Below are 12,455 nucleotides of genomic sequence, written 5' to 3' on the forward strand. Positions count from 1 at the left end.
CTAACATGGAGCTACCTAATGATATGAATAATGCGTCATCAATAATCATCATATAAGAGGGGATTCAATAAATAATAAATAAAGTTGCTCAAAAATGTGAAACAGCACAGTCAAACAAAACAAATGGCATCTCAAAACCAATTTAGTATTTTGTGTATTTACAGTGCAGAAGGTGAACTGCAGGAGATATTTACACAGTTGAGAAAGTTGGTGTAAAAAATGTCTCAATAGAAAAAGTTGTCATAAAGGAATAAATGTAAGGTTTGGGTTTTAAAGAACAGCACGGTGCGATGCCACGTACAAAAAGATGTTTTACTCGCCCATGCAACGATCCACTGGTTAACAAGTCTAGAACAGTTTCACACCTGAATGCAAGCCTGCAACAAGCAGGAAGAACTTTATACAAAACTAACAGCAAGTGTCAGCTCAGACTACAGTTTAAAGTCTGTCATTGTTGTGCTGCGTGTGTGTGTATGTGTGTGTGTGTGTGTGTGTGTGTGTGTGTAGACTAGTGTGCCATGGGTGGTACCCTAAAACAGAACAGGCATACATCAGCCACTAGATCCAAGTAGCTATACAAGAAGAAACATTTCTTTCATTGTTTATTTACTTGTTTGTTCAGTGACTCGATGTTAAAAGACTTTTCCTATTTTCTTGGAGATAAATGAAGGGATTTAATTTGCGTATATTATGAATTAGTTCCTGTTAATTGTTCACATTTGTACTGGACATTTAAATATGCAAAGGCGGTGCAAATTTAAATGGCATGAATGTTTCACTATAAAATCACACAGATTTCGATAGTTAATGAAAAAAAATAAACCTTACAGTTGTTGAGACCCCCCAAAATTTCTTTATGAGATTTTTTTTTGGGGGGGGGGGTCTCAGCTGTCAATTTAGGGGTCCCAGACAGACATCTGACAGCCCTGTATATCACACATTTGTGTAGACAGTTCTTTCTCTTAAAGCTGGCTGATACTGAGGTTCTTATTCTTAATGTATTATAAGCTGTCAGTGATGCTTAGCTGAGTTTGCTAACAGCTACAGCTTTTTATTTCTTTTACCCAAATTATTTATAAGATTATTGTGTTTAATGTGTATGTATTTCTTTATTTGAGTAGCACTAAATAGTTCAGGTTGGCTTCAGCGTGTGCTACACCTGCTAGTGATTGTTTATTGGTCATAAAGCCAGACTAAGTAACTTTTAAAGAAGAAATAGCACAAATTTCTTACAAATGAAAACTGTAATTAGAAAGCAATAAATCGAACTCACTGTTCAATTCAGCACTGTCAGAAGTTTTGTAGCTTGAGGTTACTGTTAGCTAATATTAACAAAACTTTGCTGACTTTATGGCTAATTTCTACTTAAGCTACCATTACGCTACATTACATTAGCCTCATGTGTGACTTCAAGACTGTACACGTAACTGTGGATAACAGGTCAAACGTAAAAGTAATATGGTGTAATAATAATGTGTTAGCATGATGCCAATAAACATTTCTATGGTTTCACCATAAAAATTCTGATCATGTATAATTGTAAGATGATTGTGATGTATCTAAAGCACTTCACTGAGGAGAATCTTTGAAAAGTTACATAGTCTGCCTTTAAAGGAAGAATTTTTCTTGTTCTATGATGGCCTGAATGCCATTTCAGAATTTATATCAAATTGTATGTGGAGCATACTAGAAACACTGAATGTATACAGTGGCTGATGTTGAGGTTTAAAATAGCCACATTTTAAAGAACAATTGAACATTTCTGGAAATAGAGCAAAAATATGGAGAACATTTAAAAACAGTTTCATCTGTGTGTCCATAAGCCCATGCATTTAGCCTAGCTTAGCATAACAAGTGTTTTTATCAGAACGTTGGATTATTTCTTTAAATATTTAAAATATTGTCACAAAATCTCAGTTGTGGCACCTCCGATATAAAAATGTCCATACTGGCTTCCATAAACCCAAATTACAACCCTGGTAGGAAAATGAGGTAAAGCTGCTTTTGGGGTGAATGCTCCCTGTGCAGCATTCACTTTCAAAGTGACTTTCTATGAACATAAACAACTTGATTACAAAGAACATACAATAAATAAATAAGACAAATTAAGTAAGGGTCTTTTCTCCTGGTCTGTGGCCTTTACTCTCCTGCAGTCCTCATCTCTGCTGTTCAGTTCCTATGTGCTTCTGCAAAAAACAAGTCAGACATTTTTGATGAATAAAAATACTGTCTTGGATGGAGCAACCAAAATGGTAATAATTCTGGTTCCTAACAAGAGCATGAAAGCATTAACACAAGCATTACGGGAAAAAATCCTTCTGCTACATGTAAATTATATAATAACATTTAAAAGTAGACATAGACATCGATTAGTAGTGCTGGAAAAAAATCTATCACTTCTTTTTTGTGTTTGCTAACTACCAAGTCTGCACTGATACAAACTGCCTCCAGGAAATAACTACAACCTTGAAACTTTACACAACAACACAACAGGAAATTTCCTTATTCAGGCTTAACAGGCTCATCTTTGTCAGCATGGTGACTAATGTTACCATTAGCATTAAGTTTAATAATAGTAGCATGAAGTCATAGCCCTACTGTGTTTTTGTTATCATTGAACAGTAGCATAAATAGAGAAAAGTCTGACTCTAATACCAGTGAAACATTAGCTAACATTAGCCACCATTAGCTACTGGTCAAATCAGATAAAAAAGAGTGAGCGTATTGAATTAATTTCAGACTGTTATTTCTTCTATTAAACGTTGCACAGTAATGCTTTAAAGCCAGTTTAACAGACAGTTGTTTAACAGAGTTGTTAGCAGGTTTAGCACTTTGTGGAGCTAAAAAGACCCTTCAGTCCCACTAAAGCTATGGCAGCAAAACCCCTCAGTGTATTGAACTGATCAAATGTGTTTTATTACTTGCGTATGAATTTTAATTTTAAATAGTGTGTCTTCTTTCAAAAATTACATAGTCTCACTTTAACACCCAATCTTACCCTGGATAATCTAGTTGATGGTGTATTTTCCTCTAGAAATCATCTTTAGGCCCTACAACTAATCCAGCAGTTTCTTAGCTCCTATATCAGCCTTTGTTTAAGTTCTTGACCATTCATGTGTTCAAACAGTACCCTCTGTACCTGCCAGGGCCCCGCCATGCTGCTGGAGCTGGCTGGTGAAGAAGCGTTCCCGCTGGGACACCTGCTCGTCCCATGCCTCTAGTATTCTCTGTCGCTCCCCGGACTCCAGTGTCAGGGTGTCTGGGTGGGCCTCGTCGATGTGGGCCCTTACCCCTTCCAGGCTATGGGAATACTGCAGCTCCCCACACACCATGCACACCAGCAGCTGGTTGAGCGGATCATAGTCCATGAGGTAGCGGTTCCTCCACACGGCCTCCGAAACAGAACCTTCCTCATCGTTATTGTTCTCGTAGTCAGCAAACAGTACTGACTCATCTGAAGACACAGTGAAAAGAAAGTTTAATAGTAAGCTCACCATTTTAATGTGTTTATTGTTCTTTTAGGTTTAGATTGAGATGATACATCACCTTCTACTGGTGATATGTAATCCGAGTATGAAAAGGATGTTGCCTCAGTGTCTACTGGACTGCTGCGAATGAGAGAACAGTTATAGTCATTATTATTGTACATTGAACCGTCAAAAACAACGCCAAACAGTAGCAAAACAAGTTTCCTACCTCATTAGATGTTCTGACTCCTCAGAGTTCACCCACTGTTCAGAATCCTACAGGGATTAGACAAGGACAAAAATCTGGGTTTGAGAAAAATTAAGAAAAAGAATAAAAGTGTCCAATTGATTTGAGTGTGCGAACCCATTATTGTGACTGTAGCAACAAGAATGTGTAATTTGTTATGTTGATGTGGCATATGGGTTACACACTAGAACAGGTGCTTTTTCAGTATGTATGTAACCTGACAAGTGGTTTTCATATACCTGAGAAGCTCTTACCTGTGTCTGTAGTTCCTGGGCGGGCAGGATGGGCCTCCAGTTGTTGGAAGTTCTCTTTGGGGTGATTCCTTTATCCCGAATGGCCTTCCTGGCTCTCTGCTCCTTCTTTTTTATCCTCCAGTACTCCCGCTTCCTCCTCAGAAAATCCTCCTCAGACTCCCCTGGGATGAGCTTCGGAGGAACCATGGTGCTTAATGGTGCCAGCTTGTTGACAGGTGGTATTACATGTTTGGGGCTCTGAGTGATTTTTATTGGACTGAGGGTAGAATTTGGAGTTTGACTGGAGGGTTCGAATGGCTGTAGGTTGATGCTGGACAGTGGGTTGTCTGGGGGCATCAGGGTAGGGAGAGAGGGGGCTGGGTCTACATCTGTGCTTGCAGATATCCATTTTTGTGAAGCTGGTACAGTTTGTGGCTGATTCTCGGGAGCTCCTACACAATCGGACACAATCTGTGAAGGCCCGAAATTGATGTCGTTTTTCTCACTGTTGGGTGAACAGGAAACACTGGTGACAGGCAATTTCACCTGAAGTGTGTCAGGGGACTGCTCAGCATTACAGGTTGTAGGGCTAACCACCAGGACAGTAGGAATGCTGGTCACGGCAGTCAGGGAAGCAATGGACGGCCTGGGCTGAAGGACTGGTTTTGCTGCAGGATTTACACCCTTAACAGTGTTGATAATAACCAGACCTGGTGCCTGAAAGACAACAATATAACATAAACAAAAGAGTTGTTGCAAAAATTCAAATGAAATCCAATTATCTTTCTAAAACATCATAGCTTTAAGAAGGTTCATCTCATTAACACTCCTTTATTTTTGCTGTTCAAGTTGCAAATTCCAGGGAGAGATCTGGAGTGTAATGATTCAGGTTTCAGCTGGAGTCGACACTGGTCATGCATGCAAGGTCTGGCCTGATCTCTTTGTGCTCCAAACAAATTGACATTCAGTGTCAAAGTCATAATACCATATGTTACATCACTGGAAACGCACAGTGTAGACAGTGTAAAAGGGTAAAGCTAAAAGCTGGTAAAGTTGATCTATAGTGATCTATTTTACAGGTGATCACTTAAGTTTTGAGACAAGAATATGTAAATGTCTCTGAACACAAGTACATTCAAAAGATTGGATAGTTTCCAGATAGATTGTGGTGCTCTCTATGTACAGAACCTCTCTATGTAACCTAAAGTTACATATGCAAGAACTTGACCCCACCCTCTCTTGTTTTTCTCGAGTGCACCAGAAACTATCTGGTACAGACAGGAAACCAGATCATTTCTGGTGTAAACTGGAAACGTGAGAAAATATTTTTGCTCATGTCACTTTTGGGGCTTCCACAAGTTCAACGGCTCCTCAGAGAAAGGGTTCCTTTCAGCTTTTTGAAAAGCTCAAACATCGTACTGGAAATTTCCTGGCTAGCACCTTGTCATTATTAACAAATGTTTAACAATGACATATTCCATGACCTTAGACCTTGGCACATTGTGAAAGCCTTATTGGAACTCATAGCTGCCTTAAAATGGAATTTGTGAGGTTGTAATTTCACTATTCAAGTGGATTAAGTATTGAGCACACTGACTGCCTTGTTTCTTTCATAAAAGTGTTAATTATTTTGTTTTCTGCATTTTAGTGTCATGCTGGGAATCTGAAAACAAAATGATTTTATTAATTTGAAAAATGCTTAATTGGGATCTGACATTCTTAAAAACAGATGTGATGTCTTGTGAATGCAGCGAACACAATAAACACAAATGCTAGATGCTTATTTAGCTTATAATATGAACTCTAGTATCATATGTAATCTTTTCAGAGTGACTGATGAAAAACGTCTTTTCAAATGCTAGGGTAACAGTCTCGCAATGGTGTCTGGACCTCAGTTTTATATCAACTTTGGTTGTTGCTAGTACTTTGGCTACCAGCTCCACTGAAACAGAACTTTTATATATAGTTAATGATTAGGAATTGAACATTACTGCCATCGGTCATCTCACCTGGATGTTTCTCTGGGGAAGCCGACTGTTGCATTCTCCTGGTCTATCTTTCTGCCTGGCCCTTAACCGAGCCCTTTGCTGCCTCTTCATCAGCTTCCAATACTCCCTCTTCTTCTGCAGGCTGGTCAGGCCGCTATGCTCCATTAGCATGCCGTGATACCTTTGTGCTGATGCTAAGCTGTCGTCTTGGCTTTGCTCGCAGTGTCGTTGCTGTGGAGGCGTTTGATCCATGGGTATGTGATGTAGTTTTGGTGGCTCTGGGGAGCAACATTTCTGATGGTCAGCTTTTTTGGTACGAAGCCTCTGGGTTCTTCGTGGTGAAGATGGACCATCAGAGGCTTCCGTGGCAGGGTTTATGATGAAGGTCGAAGAGGTTTGGGATGACTGCTCACAGGTGGGATGCATGACTTCCTCATCGGAGGTAGACAAAGGTGGGAGTGTCTCGCTAATTTGGGGTGAGTCCTTTCGATGAGGGCTTGGGAAACCTGCTTCTGCCAAGGTGTCAGTATCTGCCTGCCAACTTTTTATCTGCAACGTCAGGTCGGCAGCAATAGGAGTCACCTCGTCCCTTTCAAAAAAGAGTTGCGGTAAATTTGGCTTAATCTCTTGCTCTGAGGCCTCTTCCGATGTCTCCATTTTAATGTCAGTCTCCTCACTATTACAATCCGTCACTGTGCTAAGTGATTCCTCCAGGAGTTTCTTCATAGAGGCCACAGCTAGCAGAGTGGTAGCTTGGCTTTCTGCACTCAGAGCTGGGTCAGGCTCTGGCTGAGGCGCTAGAGGTGGCGGTGGTGGGGAGGCTGGGGAGGCCGGGGAGGCTGGGGGTTTGATATCTGGACAGATGGCTTGTTCTGGTTGAGAATTTAGGTCAACTGCTGGCATAGACTCACTCTCTTGTTTTATCTCATTTGCATGGGGCGTAACAGTCATGCTGTTGTTGGAAAGAGGCTGTGCATTTCCTGGTTGTTTAGTAGGATTTCTGCTCAGTGGTACAGCGGTTACTGCTACATGCCTCTGGGCCTTCCTCCTCTGCAAGGCTGCATTGGCCCTCGCATGTAAGACTCCCTGCTTCAGTCGAGCCGCACGAGCTGCTCGCTGCTCACGCTTCTTCACCCTCCAGTACTCCCGCTTCTTTGCCATCCTCTCTTCTTCAGTCATCTCTGGATCAAAAGTAAGCACCGATAGTGACGGTGCAACGTTTGAGACGGCCATTTTCATGACACAGCCACCAAGGTTCGACCCTGCTGCCGGTCCTCCAGAAACGGTATTTTGAGGGGTTTGAGGATGAGTTAGCATGAGCTGATTGACAGTTTGGACTGTTTGTGAGTGTGACTTTGGAACAGTTGCAGTTGTGCTTTTGAGTTGAGGCCTCGGTCTGATTGAGAGTAGTCTTGAAGTGTTGCTGACCGACTGTCCGGAAAGTGGAAAACAGACTTTCACATGAGGTGGGCGGATTGGAGGTGTAGACTGCTTTACACGAATGGGTGCAATGCCTCTTCGTTTAGTACCAGGCTGATGTTGAGGTTGTGTGATGGGGGTATTATTAGAAACAACATGAAGCTCTTCTTCACTGTTGTGTCCTGCTGTATTGTGATCCATGGAAATCTGGGGGATGTTAATGGTCACTGTCCCATCCTCTTTGATGAACCCTCCAATGGTCTCAGAGGCGTGGGTAAGGGTGCTTCCTGCTGACTGTGCCATCGCTCTGGCCCTCCTCATCTCCTCTAGGATCTTCTGGTAACGTTTCATTCTTCGCATCAGGGAGTCCTTCTCCTTTAACCGAGCCTTCACCTCCATCGACAGCTTAGCTCGTTGTTCACGCTTTTTAATCCGCCAGTACTCTCGACGTTTGGCTATTATCTGCTCAGGTGTGTCATTAGGGTCAATCTTGGGGATGTTTCTGGTGTTGAACAGTGAAGCAAATGACAGGGATCTTCCTCTTATGCCTCTTTGGTTCATAAAATTCCTCTGGGCTTCAATGAACCTCTGTCTAGGTGTTTTACATCTGGCGATCCCTCGGGCAACATTAGAAAGATGTACATAACTTGGGAACTTTCTCAGTGGTTCTCCTGGCTTTTTCTCAGGGCTAACATCAGATATGAATGCTGTTTGTGTTGGTTTATAACCATGTGGATTTTGCACTGTTATCTGATCTGCTTGCTGGTTACCTGTAGGTACATTTGCTACCCCGCTTTGCAGTTTATAATTCTCCCTCCTGGCAGATGTAATTGAAGTCTTGACCCGATTTGGCCACTGTTTCTGGCCGGCTCCTCTCAATGACTGGGATGGTAGATGTGGAAGACCAGCATTGTCTAAGAGTCCAGTTTTTTGTGCTGTTTGCCTCTCTAATGTCACTTCTGTGCTCTGTATTCTCTCTCTGGATTTAGCCAGCTGTGCTGCCATCTTTGCACGCTGTTCTCGCTTTTTAATCCTCCAGTGCTCTCTGCGCCTGGCTGCTCTATCCTCCTCAGACTGCAGTGATGGTTGTGAGTAGCCAACACCTTTAGCCCTCTGTGTGGTGACCAAGGCACTCTTTATTGCAATGTGAGGTGTTGTATTTGCTGTTTTGTCTTCTGTAATAGACATGGAGCCACATGGCGAAGACACAAGAATCACACCTGTGGTCACGTTGGTGTGTAGATGTTTGGGCTGAATGCGCAATGCAATGTGTGCCTTATGTTGCATTTTGGGGACTGATGCACCCTGCATAGACACACATGGCTGAGGTGTTGCTTTAGTGGAGCTGCCATTGGTAATTCTGGTCACTCTGACTGGAGGCACTGGGGAACTGGTATTCAACTGGGTTCCACTAGGTGTGGGTGAGGAAATAGTTCTGCCTACAGCACCCCTTGCTTTTAGGCATTTCACTGTGGCTGTGTCACTACCTACAGCTTTGGCTAACATTGAACATGATGCTGGCAACTGAGGCAAGACTTCGATGGGTTTCATCGTCTGGAGCCACTTCTCCTTTTTGCTTTCTGTGGCTTCGACTGAGCTGTCAACAGTATTTCCACTCTGTGATGTAGGACAGACATTGGCTGTTTTGTATGAGTCATCATTACTCTGCAAAGGAGAAGAAGCAGCCTCAAATGAACTGGATAAAGTGGAATTTACCACTGCAGAGGCATTTAGATATGGTAGTTTTTCTGGACTGTCTTGGGTTGGCTGTCCTCTCCGCTCAGACAGTCGGGCCCTCTGCTCTCGTTTCTTGGTTCTCCAGTATTCTCTCTTTTGGGCGAGGGTGGCATCATCATACTCTGAGGCAGGCCGGTAGCGATGGGACATTGATCCACCTTTACCTTTAATAGTTGGCATGCTATTGCCAGCTTGGACAGCCCATCAGTTCTCATCCAACAGTACTGGCCGGCTCTTCCTCGTCACACTGATTCAGTTCATCTCTTCAGTCCAGAATTCTTCTGCACAATGAAGTGCCTCTAACTTACATGGTGTTGTGCTATATGATGCTGCAGTGGGTGTTCTTGCTCTCCTGAGCAACTGCCAAATCTCTCAGACATCACATTGGTACGCAGGTTTCCTGAGGAACAGAAAACAAACCTTAGTTGAATTTTACATTGTTAAACACATGAGCCACTATATGAGCTATCTGGGGCAAACATTTGGATGACACTAGAACACTAGGATGTAACACAGTCATTCAATATCATTATCAGGATGTTCAGATAAAAATGACTACATTTTCTGAGGTAAAGATAGAAAAATATAATGTATGCTCTGTTCAAAGTAATAAAATTACTAGACAAACTATCATCAACCAGTGATGGGATCCTGAACAATCTGCGTTATGATTATTTTAAATGTTAAACCTGTAGGCACATTGATGTGATACATTCACATGATAAAAATGTTTTTAACTGATATAACACTTCACATGTAAAAAAACAACAACAACAACATACATTTCAAATGTAATATTGCATGTGAGTAACAGATTTCAGGTGTGATCAAATCACATTTAAGGACATGCACATTTATCACACATGAAATTGATTTTCATATGTGATGAATTCACATAGAAGTGTCTGGCTACGAGACATTTCACATGTAATGCAGTTACATAAGTTACAATTTCACATTTGGTATCATATGTGAATCACATTTAAGGTGGGCTGAATGGAGATTTCAGAAGGCATTCATATGTAAAACGTTTCATATGCAATGAATTGAAATACAGACGTGATTTTATGATCTACATTAAAAAGATGAACAAATGTCATATTTGAGCCCAATAAAGCAAGTGTTTCAGTTCCCAGTGACGCCTGCCTTTGTGGGTAAATGAAAAAAGACAATGCTCAGGGACTGAACGCCCAGCTGATCTATCACTGCACTTGTACAGTGTGCGATTTCCACGTGACACAGAGTACATGATATAGTTATATTAATATTTTATACGTGACATTTTAAATGATTTACCTGAGAGATATTTTTATTCCACCTCATCTTTTTAACACAAACACGTCGTCAATATGAACATGTGTAAGCTAAAGGAAGCAGGAAGGAAGCAGTGACACTGTCCCTTTAAAGCTGTCCCTTTCTATCACAAATTATATCTGTCGAGAGCCATTTTTTATTCTTTATTCTGTGTCTGTTTGATGGTAAACATAGCGAAGCGAGCCAGCTGAAGCACCACTAACCTTACACGTAGAGACTAACTAATACAAATGGCACATTAGGGCGTAAATGGTGCGTAAAGCGCTGTCTCTCGCAGCGGCACAATGGACAAATCTTCCTCCTCTTGTCCACACGGACTGGCGCCTGTCTGACTCTGCTGCCTGTCTAAAACAAGCGAAAAAACCCGCACATTACTGTCGTAAAGCAGGACGCTTGGAAACGTGTGGAAGAAAAACATGCATATCCGTTACCTTTTAGTTACACCTAACTTTCCGGGACAGTTTTTTGTGAACGTTTTTGGACAGATATTTTGCCAGGACACCGCAGCTACTTTCCGACAGCCAGCCGTGCTCTGAGGCTGCCTTGACAACGCTGAAAAGTACCAGGATGTGGGACCTGGATGCTTGCTCTGCGCGCGCGTGTGTGTATGTGTGTGTATGTGTGTGTGGCGTGGACACACATATAGGTAGTACAACGCCCCCATACTTCCTACCCCATTACTAAGTATACATTCAATATTATTACACTTCATTTCTGCTCTGAGCTGTTTCTATCAACAGCAGCCTGCTGTGTGTCTGGCTGCTAATTAGGCCTAACCTCATTTGTTATTCTACTGTTTAGTGAAGCCTGAATGTAGAACAGGAGACAAATTCAATAAATGCTCCAAAGAAAAAAAAAATCAGTGACAATGCACAGAGATTACGTAAAGCTTGCAATAAAACATAGTCTTTTCCAACATGGAACTGCTGGACAAAGGTCCATTGATTTATCGGCTTTTTCTACGGATGACCTCAATTGATGTTGTTGGAGTTTGTGTTGAAGCATCAGAGATAGAGCTACAGTCCAATGTATAGTTTAAATAATGTACGCTATGCAATGTGAGAATATGTATATTATTAAGAGGTGAGTTTGGAGAAAAACTAGTATTGAGGAGGTGTAATAGTAAGGATTAAAAATAGACACTATAGTGAATTGACGTGGGAGGAGTAGGATGAGGGAAACATTTTCATTTCAATATAATCTGAATGACTGCAAAGAACATCCAATAAGAGCATGTATGATTCGAGCTGACAGTTATCAATGAATCATGCTGTTTGGACACAATTAATTGACTTTATCTTTGGTGTTAAACTTGAGAGTGGGCCTGACAAAATACAAACAAATAACAATTTAAATATTATGAAATGCATACAAATAACACATACACAAAATGTATGAGTACAGCTGAAAATCCATTGACAACAAATGATCAAGCAGCAATTTCAATAATCCAAATATGCCAGAAATTCACTGGTTACAGCTTCTCAAGTGTGCTGCCTATATTTGCTGGTGATGACAGGTGTGTGTAACATGGGCTCTGAGAGTGTGTGACGGGCATTTTTCATTGTTTCCTACGTTTTATGAGCCAAATATGAATATAGAAATCATAGGCAGGTTAATAGACAATGAGAATAAACGTTGGTTGAAGCTCTATGTAATATAACGCACGCTATGGACTGGAATAGACCAACAATGCTATACAACACTAACAGGATTCTATAAAAATAGCACATGGGATCTCCAGCACAGAATAATATGAGCTGGAGCTTGTGGGGCCCTGATTTGCAGTGGACCCGCCTCGTGTTTTAACCGATGCTTTGCCGAACCAAACCTCCTCTATCACCGCATGATTTTGCGAGAACAACAGCATTAGTATTAGCAGCTTATCAGTATTAGCGCCTGCTGCTCCGTTTGCCCCCCCGGGGTGGGTGTGCATTGTCGACGCTGCTACTGTCTCTTTAAATTTACCCAGGAGCCCCTTAAGGAGCCCCAGGGGCCCCTAGTCCGGCTCCCCACCCTGAAGACAAGCAAGAGCCTTAAAATACATTAC

General features: G+C 41.7%; 1 protein-coding gene across 1 annotated transcript; it reads right to left on the reverse strand.

Annotated features, from left to right (window-relative positions):
• Positions 1 to 1,842: 1,842 nt before the first annotated feature.
• Positions 1,843 to 10,924, reverse strand: si:dkey-28a3.2 (uncharacterized). Its single transcript, XM_053343916.1, has 7 exons — positions 10,837 to 10,924; positions 5,957 to 9,491; positions 3,969 to 4,664; positions 3,697 to 3,743; positions 3,547 to 3,608; positions 3,140 to 3,454; positions 1,843 to 2,186 (listed from the first exon to the last, which is right to left on the reverse strand). The coding sequence occupies exons 2-7, from the start codon at positions 9,269 to 9,271 to the stop codon at positions 2,170 to 2,172; spliced, it is 4,452 nt and encodes a 1,483-aa protein (XP_053199891.1). The 5' UTR covers positions 9,272 to 9,491; positions 10,837 to 10,924; the 3' UTR covers positions 1,843 to 2,169.
• Positions 10,925 to 12,455: the final 1,531 nt, after the last annotated feature.

The sequence above is a fragment of the Scomber japonicus genome, chromosome 22, assembly GCF_027409825.1.
Source record: "Scomber japonicus isolate fScoJap1 chromosome 22, fScoJap1.pri, whole genome shotgun sequence".
Taxonomy (NCBI): domain Eukaryota; kingdom Metazoa; phylum Chordata; class Actinopteri; order Scombriformes; family Scombridae; genus Scomber; species Scomber japonicus.